Source organism: Neofelis nebulosa, chromosome X (assembly GCF_028018385.1).
Source record: "Neofelis nebulosa isolate mNeoNeb1 chromosome X, mNeoNeb1.pri, whole genome shotgun sequence".
Taxonomy (NCBI): domain Eukaryota; kingdom Metazoa; phylum Chordata; class Mammalia; order Carnivora; family Felidae; genus Neofelis; species Neofelis nebulosa.
The window spans coordinates 25190967-25215598 of record NC_080800.1 but is presented as its reverse complement, the minus strand read 5'-3'; the positions used below and the strand labels follow the sequence as shown (position 1 = coordinate 25215598).

The window sequence follows — 24632 nt, the reverse complement described above, 5'->3', positions numbered from 1 at the left end:
CAACTGTGAGGAGATAAGAGTGGTCCCTGGCTGACAATCAGGAAGAAAATAGGAACCTTAATCCTATAACCACAAGAATCTAAATTTAGCCAACCACTTGATATGGATTCTTCCCCAGATATTCCAGTTAAAAGCCTGGCCCAGGCAACCTAGACTCTTGACTTGTGAGACCCAAAGCTCAGTCTGCCCTGTGTTCTGACCAACAGAACTGTAAGAAAACAAAAATGGGTTTTATTTTTGGCCACTAAGTTTGTGGTAACTTGTTATGGCAGCAATAGTAAATTAATAGAGTTCCCAAGGGAGAACAGGTATAACCACCATTAACATAGGCTTATAAAGGATAGAATAGAAAAGAGAAAAAAAATACAAAAACGTTTAGAAAGAATGTGACAGAAAAGACACAAATAGATGATCCAGCATACTTATAACTGAAATCCCTGAAAGGAAAGAAAAAAAAAAAAAACAAATCAAAGGAATATAAATGTTTTAAGACTCCACTCAAAGAAAACTTTGCTGAAATAAAAACTCTGGATTTACATATTAAAAGAACCCAACACATAACAGGCAAAAAAGAGAAAGGATGGTTAAATCCAAGAAATACCTTATCAAAACCATTATGCTTTAAAACCAACAAAACACTCTGCACTGGCAGAGCAGTCTCGAAAGACAAAAGCAACCTACAGAATGGGAGAACATATTTGCAAATGACACATCTGATAAAGGGTTAGCATCCAAAATATATAAATAAACTTATATAAGTCAATACCCCAAAAACAAACAATCCAATTTAAAAATGGACAGAAGAGGGGCACCTGGGTGGCTCAGTCGATTAGGCATCCGACTTCGGCTCAGGTCATGATCTCATGGTTTGTGGGTTCAAGACCACGTTGGGCTCTGTGCTGACAGTTCAGAGCCTGGAGCCGGCTTTAGATTCTGGGTGGCCCTCTCTCTCTGCCCCTGCCCTGCTCACATTCTGTCTCTCTCTCTCTTTCAACAATAAAATAAACATTAAAAATTAAAAAAAATAAAAATAATAAAAATGGACAGAAGACATGACCAGACATTTCTCCAAAGAAGACATCCAGATGGCCAAGAAACATAAGAAAAGATGCTCGTTATCACTCATCTTTAGGAAACTACAGATCAAGACTATGATGGGGGCTCCTGGGTGTCTCAGCTAGTTAAGCTTCTGACTCGGTTTTGGCTCAGGTCATGATCTCATGGAGTTTGAGTCTTGCATTGGGCTCCTCACTGAGAGTGCAGAGACTGCTTGGGATTCTCTCTCTCCCTCTCTCTCCGCCCCTCCCTGGTGTGCGTGCATGCGCTCTCTCGCTCTCTCTCTCAAAATACATAAATAAACTTTCAAAAGACTACAATGGGATGTCACCTCATACCTGTCATAATGGCTAAAACAAAAGGCACAAGAAACAACAGGCGGTGAGGATGTGGAGAAAGGGAAACGCTCTTGCACTGTTGGTGGGAATGCAAACTGGTACAGCCACTGTGAAAAACAGTATAGAGGCTCCTCAAAAAGGTAAAAATAGAACTACCTTATAATCTAGTGGGCTTTTACCCTCCCCAAATACAAAACATTACCTCAAAAAGAGACATGCACCCCTATGTTTATAGCAGCATTATTTACAATAGCCAAGATATGAAAACAGCCTGTGTCCATCGACTGATGAATAGATAAAGATGTGGTATATATATATACAATGGAGTATCATTCAACCATAAAAAAGAATGAAATCTTTCCATGTACAAAGACATGGAAGGAGCTAGAGTGTATATTCTAAGTGAAATAAGTCAGAGAATGACAAATGCCATATGATTTTACTCATATGTAGAATTTAAGAAACAAAAGAACAAGGGAAAGAAAAAGAGAGAGAGACAAGTCAAGAAACAAACGATTCTTTTTTTCTCTAATGAGAACAAACTGATGGTTACCAGAGGGGAGGTGGGGGGGGGGATGGGTGAAATACATGATGGGGATTAAGGAGCACACTTGTCATGAGGAGCACAGAATGATGTATGGAATTGTTGAATCACCAAATTGTGCAGTTGAAAATAACATAACACTGTATGTTAACCATCCTGTAAATAAAATAAAATAAAATAAAATAAAATAAAATAAAATAAAATAAAATAAAATAAAAATAACATCCTCTGAACCTTCAGAGAAAAGGCCAAGTCACTTACAAAAAAAGAAAACACAAAGCCCAACAAGGGCAGAGTAACATTTTCAAGAATGTAAAGGACAGAGTATGAGCCAAGATTTTTTACCAGCAAGGTTTTAAACATTAAAAAAAAAAAAAGAATGTCAGGAAATATTGTACATATAAATGCTTCCTACAAATAGAGAATGTTACAATGTTACAATGGACAATGTTACACTGTAAGGACAGAGAAGGATCTGGAGAAGTTTTGGTAGTGAGCATACTTAACTGAAGTTCTGGTACTAAAATAAACACAGTATTAAGTATTATCATCGTAAGAATAACGAATAAATGCTATTTTCTCTGATGAAGTATTAATAACACACCTAAAAAATGCAGAGAGAAGGAAGAAAGGAGTAGAGAGTAACCTGATTCATTAACATATAGGTGAGAATTAAAATATTTACAGCTGACCTAACAGTATAAATCGAGGTAAGATAAAAGAGGAGTAAAATCACATAGTGGTATCAGTGTAAAAATAACTGGTGGGAACAACAACAACAAAAAAGAACAGAGAATAAAAAATAGTATGGCAGAGCTGTAGGATCTTTTTATATTAAGGATATTTATGTATTCTGATTTCTAGCTCAAATATCTTTGGTCAGTTTGTTGTCATTAATTTTATTTTGACTGACATGAAGACTGGCTACTATTTCTTTGTAATAATTATATCAATCATTTTATAACTTCTGGATTTTGTGACTTTTAGAAAGACCTTTTCTATGCTGCAATTATAAATATTTTAAAATTTTTCAGTATTTTCTTCCAGTACTTGTGTAGTTTCATCATTGACTTATATTTACAAAAATGGTAAGATAGAAAAAAAGCTTGTTTTTTCAAACAGGTTCCTTTATTACGAACACCACTGAGTGAAAACTTTATCTTTCCTCCACTGACATGTGATGCCACTCCTGCTTTAGGGCAAACTTCTGTATGTCTCGGGAATTATTTCTTAGATATCCAACTGTTCACCTTATCTCCCGTGAAATTTATACACCAGGAAACACTGTTTAATTTAATATAATTAAATTAATATCTGGTAAGGCAAATCCCTTGCCATTACTTATTCTTTAAATCAAGTTTTTATTTTAATTCCAGTATAGTTAACACACAGTGTAATATTATTTTCGGGTGTACAATATAACAATTAAACAATCCTATACAATTTAGTGCTCATCCTGATCAGCATACTCTTTAATTCCCATCACCTGTTTCATCCATCTCCCGGAACTAATCTCCTAAACAATTTCTTCATTATTCTTGGGTATTTATTTATCCATGACTGGTTTTAATGGGATGTCTTTATGAATGATCAATTTTGCATAACAACAAGTAATTTAATGTTTTACATTAGCAAAAAAAAAAAACCCACAAAATTTGCATGTCATCTTAAGATGACATCCTATTGGTCATCTATCAGCAAATTCCCTATCAATGTTTCCAGATGCCCCTCTGTTTTTAGGGGTAGTTTCCTAGAGAAGTGGAAAGAGGCTAGACTTTGCAGTCAGAGATTTGGATTTGTTTCCTGCCTCAACTGCTTACCATTTTATAACCTTCAGCCTATTACTTAAGTTGCTTGAATGTCAGGTTCTTCACTGGATAAAAAGAGGGTAAAAATGCCTGCTTTCTAAAGTTCCTGGAGCATTAGATAAATTGTATTTTGAATAACTTTGAAATATGGCTGACTCTTGGTGGGAACTCTCTGGAAAATAAATTCAAATAGATTTTGACAACATCCTCATCCATAGCTCCAATATAGATTTCTCTCCTAACTCCAGAATTTCCATGACTTGAATCCTTTTATTTGTCTGATAACTTCTATTCACCCTTTAAGAAAGCTCAACTATCATTTCCTTTGGAGATAGTTGGTCTCACTTCTCCGTGTTTAGCACTTCCTCTCCTTTACCACTCTGCCCACAAGTCTATAAACTGTGGTGTATTCTATTTATCTGATTACTTGTTTGCCTCACCAAGCAAACTGTTAACTCCTACATGGAAAGTAACTTGTTACTGATCCTATTGTCTCAATCTCAGTGTACAACTTCCCTTGTAATCCATTTTCAAAAGCAGCTGCGGGTTGAACACACATACATCTTTTTATGGGGAAAAGGAGAGCACATAGGTCATAATTATATTTGTAATTTTTCTTTGTTCTTTATTTTATGACAAGAAAATGGGGAAAAGCATGACACCAAATCAGTTCCTAGAAATGGTTTTTGTCATTATCCCATAAAACTGCATCGACTAGACATGGCTTCCGGGCCCTACTTGTCAAGAGGAAGCGCAGGCATCACAACAGGAAGTGCACAAACGAAAGGAAGTGCAGACCACTGAACGCCCCGCCATCGGGGGCGCGGAAGGTGCAGCCTGAGGCAGCACGCAAGCGCACTGAGGCTATGTAGCTTGACCCCTCCGCGTCAACTTCCGGCCTAGCCAAGGGCAACGACGTAAGGCCCAGTACAGAGGCTACGGCCTGTACAGGCACAGGTATTTTGGGAGACTGCCAAGAATTCTGTGATTTGTTTTCTTGCTGGCGGGTTTCTTGGTATTAATTTTGAAGTTAGGCTGGTGGCTCCAGTGTGGAGTTGGGACATTCTGCAGACCTATACATTTGTATCAGAGACACTATTTTTATCCCGCTCATCAAGGCACTTGCAGTTTCCCTTCTTTTTAGGGCCCCTGTTGCCCCACGATGCAACAGTCTTTAGAACGAGCTCTGGACCGTGCGGACTATATCATTGCCAGTGCCCAGCAGAGGCCTCCTAAAAGGAAAGGCTCAGCGAGTGGGGGAGCATCTCTGGATGAAAAACTTTATGACCTATATGTGGAAGAATGCGGGAAAGAGCCTGAGGCTACGGAGGAATTAAGAAGCAACGTGAACTTGTTGGAGAAGCTCCTGAGGAGAGAGTCGTTGCCGTGCTTAGTGGTCAACCTATACCCAGGAAAGGAGGGATATTCGCTGATGCTCGAGGGCGAAAATGGATCCTATTCGGAGACCATTCGACTGCCTTATGAAGAAGGGGAGTTGCTCGAATACTTGGATGCTGAACAATTACCTCCTGCTCTGGTGGATCTCCTGGAAAAATCTCAGGTTAACTTTTTTCACTCTGGGTGTGTCATAGCCCAGGTACGGGACTACAGGCAGTGCAGTCGGGAACCTCCCGGCTACGCGAGCAGGCATGTTCTCCTGCGGCCAACGATGCAGACGTTAGCCTGCGACGTGCAGTCCATGACCAGCGATGACCAGACCTGGACCCAGGAAGACAGGCTTTTGCTGGAGAGCCAGCTGATCTTAGCTACGGCCGAACCGCTGTGTCTTGATCCTTCTGTATCAGTAGCCTGCACTGCAAACAGGCTGCTCTATAACAAGCAAAAGATGAACACTGGCCCCATGAAAAGGAGCTTCAAGAGGTATTCTGCACCCTCCCTGAACCGGCAGCAGGAGCTGTCTCATCGTCCACCTCCTCCTGAGCTGAGAGTATGGCCTTCTTACAAAAAAAGCAGAGAAAGTACAACAAGTGAGAATTGTGACTTTGTAATTTCTAAACCAGGGAATTATGTAGATACGTGGAAACAGAGACCCTGTGACTTGGCTGTACCTTCTGAAGTGGACGTGCAGAAATATGCTAAATGGGAGACGTTTGTCAAATATGATGAGTCACAACCAACAGACTGGCCAGCCCACGAGGCAAAAGATGATTTTGAATTTGGATATGAAGGTGGCGATGAGTCTCAAACAAAGCCAGCCTTCATGCAGTCACTTAATGATCCATTTATCTCTGGTAAAAGAAGGGTACGTAAAAAAATCAGACATGAAAGACAGGCATCCCCTCCGCACTCCTCCACAGGTGACCATTCAACTAGTGTTCTGCCTAGGTCAAAGAGTGATGCTGGGAGGGAAGTCATTCAGTCACAGATCTTGGTCAAGCAGAAGGCCAAATGTCCGGTCACTGTGTCACACAGCTCCAGTGGCTCAGCCAGCCTCAGCCAGCTGCCTCCAGGGAAAGAAACAGAACAGCCTGAGATCGTGTCTGTTCAGTCTTCAGTCCTGGGGAAGGCAGTCAGCCATCCATCTCCAGCCATCAAACCTCCCTCAAGCTCAGGAAAGACTTGGTCAGGTAACAGTTTTACTCCATGGCAGGGAAGCACCTTTCTTAAATCTCCATCTCCTGCTCCAGCTTCTAAGCCACCAAGTCCTTCCCAGAAATCCCCTGTGGAAGTGAATCCAATTAGCACATTTCCTGCGGCCACTCTGTCTACCACCGGCTCTCTACAAAGAACCCTGGCCACCCAGGTCGCAGCGAATTCCCAGGAATCCTCTGTGGAAGTGAAACAAGCTAGCGTGCTTCCTGCAGCCACCCTGACTACCACCAGCTCATCACAAAGAACCCTGACCACCCCGATCACAGTCAAGTTTCCGAAACCACCTGCAGAAGTGATTCAAATTAGTATGCTTCCTCCAGTCACTTTGTCCACTACCAGTTTATCACAAAGAACCTTGGCCACCCAGGCCATGGCCAGATCTCAGAAATCCTCTGTGCAAGCGACTCGAGCTAGCGTGCTTCCCGCAGCCACTGTGTCCACTACCAGCTCATCACGAAGAACCTTGACTACCCCAGTCACGGTCAATTCCCAGAAGTCCTCTGTGGAAGTGATTCGAGTTAACATGCCTCCTACAGCTACTTTGTCCAGTGCTAGCTCCTCAGAGAGAACCTTGGCCACCCAGGTCATGGCCAAGTCCTGCAAATCTTCTGTGGAAGTGACTCCAGTTAGTATACTTCCTAAAGCCACCATATCTACTACCAGCTTATCACAAAAAACCCTGACCATCCCAGTCATGGCCACTTCCCAGAAATCCTCTGTGGAACTGATTCAAGTTTCCAGGCCTCCTACAGCTACTTTGTGTACTACCGGCACATCACAGAGAACCTCGGCCACCCAGGTCACGGCCAGGTCCCAGAAATCTTCTGCGAAAGTGACTCAAGTTAGTATACTTCCTAAAACCACCATATCCACTACCGGCTCATCACAAAGAAGCCTGGCCACCCAGGTCACGGCCAAGTCCCAGAAACCTTCTGTGAAAGTGACTCAAGTTAGTATACTTCCTAAAACCACCATATCCACTACCGGCTCATCACAAAGAAGCCTGGCCGCCCAGGTCACGGCCAAGTCCCAGAAACCTTCTGTGAAAGTGACTCAAGTTAGTATACTTCCTAAAACCACCATATCCACTACCGGCTCATCACAAAGAAGCCTGGCTGCCCAGGTCACGGCCAAGTCCCAGAAACCTTCTGCGAAAGTGACTCAAGTTAGTATACTTCCTAAAACCACCATATCCACTACCGGCTCATCACAAAGAAGCCTGGCCACCCAGTCCACAGACAGTTCTGCTGGCCCCAACATCATCCAAGTGGTGGGCACTGTCAGTGGAGTCCAGGCTTGGGCAAGGGATTCCAGCCTTAGGCAGGGCTCTACCACTGGGGCCACAGCTCCTGCGGGAATCAAGCCCAGTAACCTGCCCTCAGGATCTTGGCCACCAAATGTAGGGCCCCCGGCACTGCAGGCTCCTTCTCAAGCAGGTGCTCAGTTTTTTTTTAAAGATGCCCCAAGTATCAGGCCAGTAAGCATGTTCCAGCTTCCACAAGGTTCATACCTTTTGAACACCCAGCAACTGAACACCCAGCAACAGCCTCAGCAGCAGTGGCTCTATCAGCTGATTCCACAACAACAACTTCAACAACCTACAGCTTCCAGTCAGCAGCCCACAGCTCCTCATCCTCAGCAGCCAGTATCACAGGGCTCAAGTGCACAAGGGTCAACCAGTCAGAGAACAGCCTTATCTGCTCAGCAAGCTGTTGTCCTTAACCTTGCTGGAGCAGGAAGTTTGCTGCAGCCCCTGCAGGCAGCTGTGTTGTCTCCACTTGGCTGTGTGGAGAGCCAGAGAAGACCTGAGCAGAGCGGCGCTCAGCACACACTGCAGCTGTCCTCTGCCTTACAGCTGCAGCCCCAGCAGCAGGTACAGCTGAGAATTCTGCCACACCCAGTGGCTCTGACAACAGTGGCCGCCCCAACAGCTCAGCCACATCCATCTAGCGAGCAGACAGCAAATCAGTCCACAGGTAAAATGAAGAAAGGCACACCAACCACTCCAAAATCCTAGATCTTGCATTACATTTCCCTCTCTCTTTTAAACAAAACAAAACAACATTGAAGCAAAGGGTTTCTGACTTTTTACTTCATCTTTGTCTTTGATGTCTCAGTATTTTACACTGCTAGGTAAACAAACCATACAGAAGCCCAACCCTATGCTTTTTAAATAAAGACAGTGGAGTGATTTAATGAAAAACAAAATGAATAGACTTTGATATTAGCCACCATGAGGTCAGTATCCCATCTCTGCAATTAACTAGCCTTAAACCTGTTTCTTAACTTAAGTGACTCTCCAGTTCCTTATCTGTAAAATGTGAACAGGAATATTCCCTTAAGTTTATTGTCAAGGTTAATATAAGATATATTAAATACTGAAATTTAAATTAATTTTAATGAATACAAATGTTAAATATTTGAAAGAAATAAACATAAGTACTTAAGCTGAAAATGAACTACAGTAATAATATTAGTGCAAATAATAGTTTTGTTGCATTACATAAAAGCCAACCTTGGAAGCAAGAGCAAATACACCATATGAATTTAATTCCTCACAAAGAACCACCCTAGACTTTTAAATGCACCCACGCACACACCCACACACACACACACACACACACACACCCACACACACACACACACACCTCTCTGAGGTTTTCAAGTTATATAGATATAGGTACAGTTATAGACATATAGATCCAGATCCAGATATAGGGATTTTAATCCTCTATTAAATAAAGACTAACCCTTTTACTCTACCTAGATGGCCCACATGTTGAATTCTCTCTCTGATAAAACTGGATGCATTAGGCACTTGTAATTCGTTCTTCAGTAATTGAGGGATGATTGGGATATATGACTCAATATCATTTGCCAGACAATATTCGTCCAATGCATTATTCATGTGGTGCTTATTATTTTGCAAACACTTCATAATATACAAATGCACCTGCTGTCTGTCTCTTGCCCCCCTATTCCATCTTCCTCCTCTAGTCTGTCTCAATTATTTTGTCCCCATCAGACAATAACCACTAGAAAGAAAAAGTAAAAGTTTCTTGACTTAGAATGGACACATGAATGAAAAATGCTAAGTTTAGATGAACTGTGAAACAAATTACAACAGGTAATTATAGGGAAAAGAATAGATGACTGTGATATGAAATTACCTTAAATATAGCTACTAATTAAAAGTGATTTCCGCAGCTCCTAAACAATATATTTTATGATAACATTGTAAGGCAAGAAGGTAAATGACTACATTAAAATCCCCTCATCGCCAAATTTGGATGAATTCATAAATGTGGATAATACTTTAAAAATACTTAGATGCGGGGCGCCTGGGTGGCTCAGTCGATTAAGCATCCAACTCTTGAATTCAGCTCAGGTCAAGATCTCATGGTCCATGAGACTGAGCCCCCTGTTGGGCTCTGCACTAACAGTGCAGTCTGCTTGGAATTCTCTTTCTCCCTCTCTCTTTGCCCCTCCCCTGCCTCTCTCTCTCTCAACATAAATAGTCTTAAAAAATAAAGAAAAGAAAAGAAAAGAAAAGAATTATATGTAACTAAAAGTTTTGTATTACTCAAAATCTCATCTTCCTGAGTTTTTGGAATTTGAGATTGCTTGAAAAAAATGAGCTATTGAAAACATCATAAAAAATATATTTCTTAAATAGTTATTTTTGTTAAAAGACTTTTTTTAATTGTAATATTTGCTATTTGACATACCCTTGGGTGACTGGTAAACATCTTTCATTTAACATGTCCAAACATGATGGCATTCATCATTTACCTGAGCCTACCAGTCCCTTTACTGTTTGGTGTTAAAATAATTCATAAAGCAATGGAATTAATTACCAGGTAGTTTTAAGTACTTTAGGAAGCAGAAAATTCCTCTGTATACCCTTATCCCTAACTACTTGTCTACACCAACTTGTGGGCTTGGAGGGATTCTTAGAGAAATCCTCAGACTTCCTTTTAACAGCTGAGCGACCAACCACTCCGCCTAAGGAAACAGGAGGAAAAAGTTGAGAATGAGTCCTGACACTAGCAAATAGATTTTTGATAAAATATTTCATCTGTGACATTTTAACATGTGTCACAGTGCATTGCTGAATACCCTTCAGTGCATGTGCATACTATGTGGAATCAAATTCAAACTTTTGTTTGGCTATATGAGGTCTTTTTTGACCTGGGTTTGGCCTCTCCTCCCCATTTCCTCCCATTTCCCCCCATTTCCCCATTCACATCTGTGGCTTCCTCTGTACTTAAACTACAGGCGCTCCTGATATCCAAGTTGTTCCTCACTTCCGTGTTGTGGTGGAGACCTTGAGCCAGGAACTCCTTTCCCTTCTGTGCTCATCCTGTAATGCTTAGCCTAAGCACTGTCGCTCTGGAATCTGAATCTATTTCTATATCATCCGTTAGGACAGCCCCTTCAAGCTATTGCACAGGATTATTTGTGGATCAAACATGGTAGTAAATATAAAGAAAAATAAGAATTGAAAATGTACATTGATATAAGTATCCTTTTCAGATTTTTGTTTAGTTTTTCAAACATAGATTTATAATGCTGCATGCATTTTATAGTATTAGTATTTTATTTAATTGATTAAAAATCTGTTATATATAAAATCATAAATATATGTAATACATATTTATTTTCTCTATGTTGAATGTCACAACTGTCTTTTTAAAACATCAAAGAGTACTAAATGGCAATTACTATTATAAAATATAGGCTATATATAATAATAGCACTTTTTCGGTATTTAAATGTAATTTCTCTTTGAGCAGAGGTTAAAATGATATTTATATATAAGAAATGAGAAAATTAAATACAGTTTTTTTTGCTTTCTTGGCTTTGAACCAAGAAAATATTCCTGAAGTTATGATTCAGTTGTAGGTCAGTCTGATGAACTATAACAGAAAAGTTTCCTTTTGCAAAATTCTAAGGCCAAACTGAAGAACAAGAAAAAGACATATCAGTACAAATCTTTTTATTTCAACTCACCCCATTTCTTGTGTATTTGTATTTCTTAAAAATTTTGAATTCTGGGCATAAAGTTATCTATGCAAATAAAACAATGTCCTGTCTCTGTTTAGCTGTTATTATATCATGTGATAGTAGTATGATGGAGTTTTATTAGAATGGGGGGGGGCTGTCTTTGGGATGACAGGAATTAAAAGGAGATGTGGTAGAAAATGGGGAATTACTGTTCAACGAGAAAGTTTTGAGTTTTGCAAGATGCAAAAGTTCCAGAGATTTGATGTACGACAGTGTGAACACATCTAGTACTACTGAACTGTATACTTAAAAATGTTTAAGGTGGTAAATTTCATGTTTTGAGTTGGGTTTTTTTTTTTTTTACCACAATTAAGAATTTAAAACAACCACCACAGAAGAGATGTGGCATACAAAATACTTCATTTTCAGAAGCCTTAGGGAAGCCTTCACCTATGCACTCACAGCACAGTGGTTACGAGAACAACCCTCTGGGGCCAAACTGTATAATTGTAAAACCTGGCTCTGCCACTTGCTGGTCGTAGGGCCATGGCTAAGTCACTTAACTTCTCTGGGCCTCCATTTCTTCATCTGCAAAATGGAGATATTTAATGGGAACTTTTTTACACAGCTGTTATAAGGATTAAAGAAGATAGTATTTGTAAGCTGTTTAGACATTCCACAGAATAAACTCCCCAGAATAACTGAAACGGAGGGGTCAGTCTCACCAAGTTTAAAGACAATGTTTTGGACGATCTAACAAAACAGGCCGTCTGGCAAACAGGAAGTAACGATGATGAGTTCAAGGGACACCTGGAAGCGGTGCTCATTCTCTAATGCAAATAAGAGTTATGCATTATCATTGAATTACCAAAAAGGTGTGAGATCGGTTTCTGAGGCTGTGGACACAGCAAACAAAGGGTGGTTTCTAATATAAGCTCCAAAGCAAACATCCCAACAGGATGCCGCCTGAATTACAAAAGAAGTTGCCTCACACCTGCCCCACGTCACAAAGCCTTCACAGGTGACTGTAGGCTTTAACTATTTAATGACTGAAGTTTCCCTGAGGCAAAGAGGGAGAAGACCAATCAAAACCAGCAGTCTCCAGCTATTCCTCTAAAAGACTTAACAGTGACTGTGACGGGGTCACCAAACCTTGCATTCATTCATTCACACATATTAATTGAGCACCTATTATAGAACAGATTATATCAAAGCCCTGAAGACACAGGAGTAACTGAGACATAATGCCTTTCAACAGCTTATAGTCTAGTACATGAAGAACAAATAAATATTAACAAAGTAGAGAAAACTCTAGCTTAGCTTTCAAATCAAATTGTATTTATCAAGCACAATTTATGCATTAACATTTTAATTTTTTATTATATTTCAAGACTGGCATTCAATGCTAATTTTAAGAAACATTGCAATTTAGGATTTCAACGGAAATAGCAACAGATATCCAGATGCTATGTTGACATAATATCACTTTTTTATCACTTGCCCTCATTTCAGCTTAATAAGCTCTCTTGGCTCTCATCTTTCAGTGTTTAATCCAAAGCAATTATACTGATATGCAAATGCCATCTCCCTTGCTTTAAGAATGACACTTAACACACAATTTCATTATAATAGGCTGCTGGAATGTTTGTAGAATGATCAGCTCATTTTTATTTTTAAAATAAGTCTTTCCTTACAATGTGTGCTTGTAAATAAAATGTCCACACACAAATTTTATTTGATAAATGCCATGTGGATAATATTTGTCTTGTATACTGAACACCAAGTTCATACCATGTGATATTTCTATCAAAAGCCTGCTATTCTTGTGCTAGTCTCTACAGAAATATTTTAGCTAATGAAGTGCCTTAGCAAAAAGTATAAGGTAAGCAGAAAATGAACAAAGTTATATGTGGATGTGCACACATGTGCACGTGTGTGTGTTTATGTTTGTCTTTTAAGACTCAGTTTTAAGCAATGGTTCAGAAGGTTAGAGTGGAAATGCCACACATACTTTATGAGCATAGATTCAATGAGTTAGGCTTATATAGTAGATTGGTTGTATTAATGGTCCCAGTTCTTCACTCCTGCTTATATCCATACCCTTTGGCATGTAACCTTCACTCTCAGTCCAGGACGTGACTTGCTTGGGCCAGTAGGATGTTATGAGTCAAGAAGCAGGGGCTTGAATCAGTACTTACACATCTCTTCTTCCTCTGTTCCACCTCTGCTGCGAACATGAGAATATGCCTGAGCTAGCTTCTGGAGGATGAAGGTCTGACAGAGCTAGATTCTAGCCTTCCCCATTACTCCATCTTAGGCCATTCGAAATCAGTCAACAAGGAGTTAACTTCTAAAGTGCACTCAGCTGTAGTTGGCTAGGTTTAGGAGACAGTGTATTTTCTCATGTGACTCATTTATTTTAATCATCATCAGTTGGGAAAATACATTATATGGGATAGTATGTATCAATGTCTTAAGACTTAAGAGATTTTCCAGTAAGCATTAATGACATATATTCAATAACACCCTTAAACACTCAGAAGCTTTAGAAAGACACTGTATTAAAAATATGTATCAGAATTTGAGCATTTTTCACAAAGGAAATATTTCTCTTTGGTCTAGTAGCTGAAAAAACGTTTAATTGGCAAACCAATATTGATAATAAATGTATACTTGTCCCACACATTCACTCAATAAATATTTACTGAGAAACTACTATGTGCTAGTCATGGTCAAAAGCTATGGAAAACAAAACATAAGCTTTTGGACTTTGATTTCATTGCTTTGCTTGGTAAACTCAAATAAAAATAATCCTTAATTCAACCAAATACTATAAACCCAATGACAAGAAAATCAGCACTGCAAAATTTAATTTGACAGATATAAAAAGTTAAAAATAGTGAATCTGTGTTTATGCACAAAAAGAAAAAAAATATAAAAGACTGAAATATGTGAGCTATAATTACTATGGGCTTATTATTACCTTAATTTTAACTCCTGTAATTATTTCCTAAATAATCTTCTTCATCTGTGACCTAAGACTTATATGGCTAAGAATCATTTAAGTGAATCTAAAAACTTACAGTTGTAGCATGATCCCACAATTGGCCAATTTAAAAAACTCTGAATCATGGAAACCCCTATCTCCTGTTGGAAGTGTTGAAGGGTTTAGAGCATGGTTCTAAGGGGAAACAGATGAGGTTTAAATCCAACTGCCACCATTTATAAGCTGCCTGACCTTGAGTCCATTATTTAAACTCTAACTTATTATCATATACATTTAAAAGAAAATTCCAGAGTTGTACTATACTAAATATGGCTTCTTAATTTTGGAAGTATTAATAGCTCACCATATCATAGATATGTTTCTCCCCCCTCTGATTCTATGGCTCCACGAAATCCTTTCTTACCTATAGCAAGAATCTGAAATGAATGAAGCAAAAAGAATTCTAGCCAATTAGCATAAATTTACCTCATACACTCCTTTTCACTTTGATCATCACACCCAAATTTACAAAAGAGATTTTTCTGACACCCAAAAAGAAAGAGATCATTAATATTTTTGGGTTGCAGCTTTATGCCACAAATACTTCCTGGCTTTAATCACTGGAACACATGAAAAAAAAGTATCTCTAAAAAATGTACCTGACAAAACTAAATAAATAGTTGGAACAGAGAATGCCATTTATAACTATACAGTCTACTTGTTACATTCTTCCAGGAACTTTTCACACATTGTTCCCATCCCTTGGGTCCCTCTCATGGCATTACACATAAGATATATATATTATTAGATATAATTACTATTGGTCAGTAAAGGTTTTCTAAATCTGATCTAACTCATAGGCTTGATATGAGAATCACAGTTAAAATATACTTTAAATATAGGTGAAAAACCTTTATAAACAATAAAGTTAAGTGTTAGTAATTTTCTGAGTCTCAGTTTCACCTACTAGATAGCAATAATAATTTCCAACTCACAGGATTTTCTGAGCATTCAATGGGAAAATATATGCAAAAACAATATAATGCCAGAGGCAGAGGAGTAGCTCCATAAATGATGAATGGTGGCCAAGCAACTTTAAACATTTAAAACAACTTAGAAATTCAGAGGTAAAGAATTTTACATATATATGTTTATACCAACACACACACACACACACACACACACACACACACACACTACAATCCAAAAAATAATCACATATTATACCCTCTTTCAAGTGTAGTACATTAAATTGTTCAAAGTGAGAAAGAATAGCAGGGAAAATGTGATATAAAAATAACAGGATGAAATTTATGCTTTCTCTGAGTCTCCCTATTATCTCCAGATGAAAAACAGTCATCAAGTATCAGATGTCCTATACAATAACTTTCTGATTTTCTATTGTTTCTAGGTATTGCTTTGATGAGTGAATGTACCAAGAATATTCTTTTGAGGTCAAAAGATCCTTTGTTATAGATAATATCTGATAGTTAGTTATAAGAAAAGAGAAGACTACCAACCAGCCCTGATTTATGTGGTCCATAGTCAAATGTTCATCAATTGATTTTTTAAAAATCTGAATACAGGATAGAATTACCCAAGATTACCATGGCTCTTGTACTTCTAGTTCCTTCATCATTCCTGCCTTTCTTACCTCCTTTAATCAACTTATATCCCATAACCCCTTCCTAGCTTAGTTTAATTCTCTGACAACCTAAATGGTCTGGTCAATCATCTCAACAATGCTCTCTTTCTATCCATGAACTTCTCACTACATGTTTTTATTTCACCCATGTGACAAGTCCTGACTCTTTCTCCAAAGACATGCATCCATTCTTCAAACACACAACTATATCATCTGGAGGATTTTTAAAGATTTTTTTTTTGGAAAATATGTATCACATTAATGAGAGTAACTACTTCAAGGTATTTGATGTTGATATAAATTATTCAAAGGAGAAAATAAAGGTGAAATGGAGATTATAAAGCTGCCAGTAGCAAGAAAGTAAGGTCAGAGGTGAGAATTATGTCCAAGAAATATTAAATGTTAAATAGAAAATCTGGCTGAGAAAATTCCCATTAAAAAAAAAAATGGGGAAGTTCTGTTTCTAGTAGTACGGCAATCTAGGTTATTTGGACCAACCTTAACAATAAAAATAAATAAAAATACTGTGGGGTTATTTTCTGTCAAAATGAAATACTTCATAAGAGTCCTAGGCCAGAATGTAAGTAAAATGGGGACTTGAAGAATTAAGTGGAACACTGAAGATATTTCCCTAAGGGCCTTTATTGGACCTAGTCATCCCAGTTGCCATAGCCTAGGTTTACTTTGGTGCAAGACTGAAAGAGTGGGGAGAGGGGGCTCAGTCAAATACCACATTGCAGAGAACCCTCATCAAGAAGAGCTAAGGGCTGGGGCGCCTGGGTGGCGCAGTCGGTTAAGCGTCCGACTTCAGCCAGGTCACGATCTCGCGGTCTGTGAGTTCGAGCCCCGCGTCAGGCTCTGGGCTGATGGCTCGGAGCCTGGAGCCTGTTTCCAATTCTGTGTCTCCCTCTCTCTCTGCCCCTCCCCCGTTCATGCTCTGTCTCTGTCTGTCCCAAAAATAAATTAAAAAAAAAAAAAAAAAAAAAAAAAAAAAAAAAAAAAGAAGAGCTAAGGGCTCCACCCTCAAGAAAATTATGAAACATAAACAAACGTGACCTTCCCCAAATCCTTACACATTCTTCAGGTAGATTTATAATACAGTATTACTGAGTCCCCCCCTCCAAAACCTCAAGCTATGAATTTCATTTAATTTATAGTGACTCCAGAGTATCACACCTTAGGCACTCTTTGACAAGGCAAATGGAAACCCTTTCTAGAAGAGTTCTCCCTTCATTCTAAACCCCAGAGAATCCCCAAAAATAATATTCCAAGGAAAGTGATCACCTCATTGAAACAAACAAACAAACAAACAAACAGCAACTAAGCATGAAAGGAAATAAGGGACCTTGAGCAATAATCATTAGAACATAAAGCAACTCTCTACTGCCTATAGTGTAAATACAGATCTAGAATTATCAACTGGCACTTTTAAAACAAAGAAATAAAAGATAAGCATTAAGTATAGAGAGATATTTCTATACCTGTATATAATAATAACCTAACCAGAGAGAGCCAAAGCATAAGAGACTCTTAAAAACTGAGAACTGAGGGTTGATGGGGGGTGGGAGGGAGGGGAGGGTGGGTGATGGGTATTGAGGAGGGCACCTTTTGGGATGAGCACTGGGTGTTGTATGGAAACCAATTTGACAATAAATTTCATATATTGAAAAAAAATAATAACCTAGCCAATTTGAAATAAAAGAGTTCTGGAACACCTAGATGGCTCAGTCAGTTAAGCATCTGACTCTTGGTTTCAGCGCAGGTTATGATCTCACAGTTTGTAATATCGAGCCCTGTGTTGGGCTCCACACTGACAGTGCAGAGCCTACTTGGGATTCTCTCTCTCTCCCTCTCTCTCTCCCCCTTCCCTGCTTGTGCGCACTTTTCCTCTCAAGATAAATAAATAAACCTTAAAAGAAAGAGAAAAACAGCAATTCTTAGAACCTTCAGAAAATGAAAAATATAAGGAGTGCACTTGTGCTGAGTACCAGGTGTTGTGTGGAAGTGTTGAGTCACTATATTGTACCCCTGAAACTAATATTACATTGTAGGTTAACTACCTGAAATTTAAATAAAAACTTAAAAAAATTAAAACCTTAAGGGATAGGCTTAATATCACATTAAATACAGCTGACAAGAAAACAGAACTAAAGCATACAGTGGTAGGGAGGGAGGAAGCCACTAAAATAGGAAAGTGCGAACCATCTCCCGAACATCCTTTACACAGGGTGAGCCAGAACAAATAGGTAATGAAATACTCATTATAAATGGGATGGATCTTGAGGGTCACAGATGATGGTAGATTTGCTTTCATAACAGCACAGATGTAAGGACACCATGGTCAAAGATTTCTGGACTGCATCCTTGGCCTTGATCACCCTTAAAATGAATGTTTTGCTGCTTACATAAAGGACAGGAAGAAGGCAGAACAAGAAAAAATTCATTTTCAGGAAAAAAGAAAACTAGAACTCTGACCATGTATCTTAGAAGCTTCTTCCCAGGTATTTAATTATATAATTTTTTTCAAAGTAAAGTGAATGAAAAGAGCATAAAAATGTGATGTTTTATACTGCAATCAGACTTTGAGAGAGAAATAATAACCAAGCACTTATGTACCAAACAAGGTACTGTTTGATGTATATTATCTCCTCAACTCTCACAATATCCTAGGAAGCAGAAATTAATATCCTTCTTTGATACCTAAGAAAATAGATTTGGACAGGACAAATAGATTGTACAGAACAGGATTTGAACTCAGATCTGGTGCCTCAAGAGCCCAAGCTCTTTTTGTTTGTCTCAAGGTTTTATTTAAACCCTAATTAGTTAGCATACAGGGCTATATTGGTTTCAGGAGTAGAATTTAGTGATTCGTCACTTACATACAACACCCAGTGCTCATCCCAAGTACCCTCCTTAATATCCATCACCCATTTAGCTCATCCCCCACTCACCTGCCTCCACCAACCCTCAGTTTGTTCTCTATGGTTAAGAATCTCTCGGGTTGCCTGCATGGCTCAGTCTGTTAAGCATTCCACTCTTGATTTAAGCTCAGGCCATGATCTCGTGGTTCATTAGTTCAAGCACCGTGTCGGGCTCCAAGCTAACACCAAGTAGCCTACTTAGGATTCTCTCTCTCCCTCTCTCTCTGCCCCTCCCCTACTCTCTAAATATGAATGAATGAATCTCATATGGTTTGCTTCTCTTTTCGTCCTTCCCCTATGTTCATCTGTTTTGTTTTTAATTTTCCACATGTGAGTGAAATCATATGGTTTTGAATTGTTCTGACTTATTTTGCTGAACATAATACACTTTAGCTACATCCATGTCATTGCAAATGGCAAGATTTCATTCTTTTTGATGGCTGGGTAATATTCCATTGTGTGTGTATACATATGTATTACATACACACATATATATAAATATATACATATATCTACATATACATATATATACCACATCTTTTTTATCCATTCAGCAGTCAATGGACATTTAGAAGAGCCCAAGCTCCCAACACCGAAAACAGTGTTTTTTTTTTCTTTTTTAATTTTTTTAAATGTGTATTTATTTTTGAGTGACAGAGTGTGAGCAGGGGAGAGGTAGAGAGAGAGGGAGACACAGAATCTGAAGGAAGCTCCAGGCTCCGAGCTGTCAGCACAGAGACCAACACGGGCTCGAACCCACGGACCCTGAGATCATGACCTGAGCTGAAGTTAGACACTCAACCAACTGAGCCACCCAGGTGCCCCAGTGTTATTTTTTTAAGTAAACTCTACACCTTACATCCAACATGGGGCTCAAACTCACAACCCCCAGATCAAGAGTCGCATGCTCCACTGAGTCAGCTAGTGCCCCTAAAAAAATAACTCTAAAAATAGCATTGTTGTATATCTATAGCTATATATGTAAATAAATTCAAGTTAAAACATCAGTGTCATCTTATTTTAAAAGCACCTTTTACATCTATACCATTTCCATGAAGTTCCCTCAAATTCCTCCCCAGATCTTTGACAACTTACTATCAAGCTGTAATAACGCTGCTGGGCAAAAGGACCGTACTCTACTTGTTTCACACTCTACACCGTGAACAATGTCCCGAATGGAAATACAGAAGGCAACCTGATAAACAGGACCAATTTGGGATCTGAAAGTTCATGCAGATTAAAGTAACGGTCAACTCTAACAGGGCAAAATGTAACATCAATAAAGAGAAGAGCTTCCACTTGGTTACACAGCCAGCTGCAGAAGATTAACAGCTACTACAACAGTGGCAGCACGTGACTATGAGCCATCTGGGGGATGTATACAAATGGTTTTAGCTATCAAAACAAACAAAACATCACAATATTTAGACCAAAGGAGGGGCTAGTCTCATTCTTCTCCACTTGTTAGACCAAAGGACAGTGATGTGACTGGAAGTATGTCAAATGAATCACTATAAGAACTAGAGATGTTCAGCTGATAAAAGAACACAGGAGCGTAAGAAGGGGAAGAGGTGACAGAGGTAGACATGTGTCCCCAGGCACCTGTCCACAGGGAGAGCCTAATGATTCCATGTCAGGGTGGTTGTAAATTCAATTCTGCATTTTAGATTTATGGAGCTTAGAACCCCTTCAACTTCTGTCCTTTGTTTTCTGTGTTTATTTGTATCTGGGAAAATTCTAGCAGGGACTGAGCCAAAGAAGGAGTAAAGATACTACATCGCCTCTGAGCCCCCTTTACACTCCCAGCATTACTGGAAGAGTAGGATGTTCTAGCCTTCCTAAAACATCAGAAGAGCTTTTGTAAGAATGAAGAAGTGCAATTGCTCTAGGGTAGGGTCCCAAGATACAGAACGTGGCTCAGAAGGAAGGAACTTTGGTGAGCTGAGAACAAAGAAGAAATTTCTAAGTGAACGATGCAAACAGAAATGCGTGCCTCAGGATGTCATGGACTTAAAGTTCAAATACAGGCTAGACAACTATTTGGCAGATACCGGGCAAGGAAACACACGATGAGTGCATAAAACTAAATGAGCTACAAGGTGCCCTCCCCCATCCTATGATTGTTTTAGACTAAAACTCCCAAATCTCTTTCTCTTTCTTTTACTCTTTCTGGAATTTCCAGTCTGATTTTCAAATACTGGTTTGAAACAGTCATCCTCAAAATTCTTCTAGCATCTTAAATCCATTCAGTTAAAGACCAGAATATATCATCTCCTCAATTTCCTGTTTCTGTTCTGATACCGCATTATCCTAGTCATCCAAGCAGGAAACCAGTCATTAGGGCCCCTCCCTTTCCTCCTTAATCAGTTGCTAAATCATGTGGATTCTGCTTTACAAAATGTTTCTCATACCCACCTCCTCCTTCCCAGTTCTTTCCCACTCTCATAGTCCAAACCTTCACTATTTCTCACTAAGGCCATTTGGTATTTGGTAATGAGCTGTTAACTATTATCCCTCCCTCTGATCTCACCTCCATTCTATTTATCTAATATATGACAGCCAAATCAATTTTTCTCAAAAGTAGGCTGGATGACACCTCTCCCTCTTCAAAATTCATTACGTCCTACAGAATTAAGTACATACAACCCCCTCACAAGGAGATGTGATCTGAAAGCTACACTGAACTTTTCCATTCTCTCTCTCACTTGTGATCGTAGGTGAAACACCCTCCATTTCTGCCAAAGTGTTTGACTTTACATCCTTGGGTTCTCTCTCTCTCTCTTAGGTGTCATTAAGCCCTTGCTTGGAGTGCCTCTAACTCTCACGTTTGTACTCAAAATTCATTACAAGGGTGCTTGCGTGGCTTACTCGGTTAAGTGTCCAACTTGTGATTTTAGCTCAGGTCATGATCTCACTGTTTGTGGGTTTGAGACCTGCGCTGTGTTCTGCACTGACGGCACGAAGCCTGCTTGGAGTTATCTCTCTCTTCCTCTCTCTGTACCAGTCCCCCGTGCTCTCTCTCAAAATAAATAAACTTTAATTAAAAAAAAAACTCATTTCAAATATTACCTACTGTAAGACATCTGTACATGTGTGATTACTCTCATTTATAATCCTTTAGAGATCTTTATTTACATTTTTATTAACCCACAGTGTAATCCACTTTGTATTGTCAGTATCTGCATACTCAAAAGAATTCACCCTACTATACTTCAAAAGCCTAGAGCAAAATGACCATTAGTCACTGATGCTCTGTAACATCTGGCACAGCGTGAGTATTCAATAAATAGAGACAGACCAATCAGCACTGCCACTTTTTCAGTATATACATTTCATTCTCAATTTTAAGTGGGTATTCTCATAAAAACATGACAATATATAGCCCATACACAATCACGACCACCACTGGACAAACCTGCTGAGGTGTATTTCCTTCTGATAGTCAACAGTGAAAGTTTAATATGCCCCAGGAAAAGGAACTGACAAAATCCATCAGCCCTCTCAGTTAAGAGGATATATCATATGTACAAATCAATTCTCTGCTTAAAAATGTCTTCCTTGTGGGCACTATTTTTGAGGTTTATTTAACAAATACAATATATAGATATACATATATTACTATGCCCAGGCATTGTTATAACTGCTTTACAAAATATAACTCATTCAACTTATCATGCATTTTGATATGTAAATGCCTTCATTTCAGGGATGATGCTAAAAGTATCTTTTATGATGCCTGTTTAGCCACATACCTTTTCCCGGGAAATTTCCCCCACTGAGAGCACAATCTTAAGCTCAACTGGAGGCAATGGACGCACACTCCCAGCTCCTACAACTAACTCCCCTCTACAATGGAGGACAAGTGAATTGGAACAGTGACAACCAAGAGGTCAAGATATGAACTCCCCAAAGACTGTCCACAGCCTAATCTCCAGAACCTGTGAATATCTTACCTTACTTGGCAAAAGAGACATTACTGGTGTGATTAAATGAAGGATCAAAAGATGGTAAAATTAGCCAGGTTATTCATCTGGGCCCAATCGCATCACAAGGAACATTATAAGGATGAGAGGTAGGCATTACTTGCATACTGACTACACCCATGGGATGACTATGACACAAGTAAAATAAAGAGAAGAAATGCTGTGTTCTTACTCTTTGGAAGAGTCTGTTTGTTGGGGGGGGGGGGTCTGTTTGTTTATTTATTTATTGAAAGTACAGTTGATGCACAATGTTCCATTAGTTTCAGGTGTACAACGTAATGATACTACATCTCTATGTTATGCTGTCCTCACCACAAGCAAAGTTGCCATCTGTCACCATATGCTATCACAGGACCACTGATTATTCCCTGTGCTGTACCTTTTATTCCCATGACATATTCCATATTCCAGAGCTGGAGGCCTGTGTTCCCACTCCCCTTCACCCATTCATTCTCTGTATTCATAGGTCTGATTCTGGTTTTTTGTTTATTCTTTTGTTTTTTTTTTTCCACATATGAGAGAAATTGTATGGTATTTGTCTTCCTCCATCTGACTTACTGTATCTAACATAATACCCTCTAGGTCGATCCTTCTCTTGAAGTTCAAACCAAAGAACTGAACTGGCCTTAATAAACAAGAAGGATATATTTTGGTGATAGCCCAAATATAGCTAGAAAGTAGCATTCTGATTTTAGAGGAAATATTAAAAAGCACAGGGAAAAGTAATATAAAACTCTTGCTAATTGCCCAAGTAACTGAGTTAATAATATTCCACTGTTGTTTGACTTTGATTTGTATGTGACAATTCAAGGAAACTGTCATATATTATGCATGTATACAGACATACATGTTCATTTTTATACCAATTTCTATCATACACCATTCATGAAATAAATCCTAGATAGATGACACATCAAAATGCTTCTCTAAAAAGCTATAAATGACCTGACTTCAGATTCTGACACTGGGATAAGGAAGTCTAGAAGGCTTTCTTAAACAACATATGACAAGGGGGGAAAACATGTAAGACCAGATTCATACATTAAACTTATAAAATTAAAAAGTTTTAGCAACTTAAGCAAAATAAAAGATAATACACTCTGCAATTACTATTACTCATTGCAAATATCTGCCATGTATAAAATCTTTAAAAGGATTAAAAAGAACTTATAAAATATTATCTACAAATCAATGAGAAAATAAAACAATATAAAAATGGCCAAAGGTGGGGCACCTGGATGGCTCAGGTGGTTAAGTGTCCAACTCTTGATTTCAGCTCAGGTCATTTTCTCAGGGTTTGTGAGTTGGAGCCCCATGTTGGGCTCTGTGCTGATAGTGGGGAGCCTGCTTGGGATCCTCTCTCCCTGTCTCTCTGCCCCTCCCCTGCTTGTGCATTCATTCTCTGTCTCTCTGTCTGTCTCTCTCTCACTCAAAATAAATAAATAAACTTAAAAAAATACCCAAAGGCAACAGGCATCTCAAAATGGAGAAAGACAAGATAACCAGTCAGTACATGGAAACCTAAATTCACTACAAATCAGAGGAAATGCATATTAAAATAACACATGGATAGCGTTTTCTCTTTACATTGCTTCTAAAAGATAGGGGGCCTATGAATTCTTATACTCTGCCAGTGGGAAAGAAAATTGGTACTGACATTTGGAGGGCAATTTCACAGTATCTATTAAAATTAATGATGCCTGTACCCTATGACTATCAGTTTGGCTTCTT

At 38.9% G+C, this 24632-nt stretch overlaps 2 protein-coding genes across 2 annotated transcripts in view; one reads left to right on the top strand and one right to left on the bottom strand.

Moving 5' to 3' along the window:
* The window catches only part of IL1RAPL1 (interleukin 1 receptor accessory protein like 1), a 1366342-nt gene that overhangs the window by 571614 nt on the left and 770096 nt on the right, over window positions 1-24632 (bottom strand). The window lies entirely within an intron of this gene.
* On the top strand, window positions 4840-8376 carry LOC131502485 (transcription factor SPT20 homolog). Its single transcript, XM_058713258.1, has one exon. It carries the CDS (start codon window positions 4909-4911, stop codon window positions 8374-8376), a length of 3468 nt encoding a protein of 1155 aa, XP_058569241.1. The 5' UTR covers window positions 4840-4908.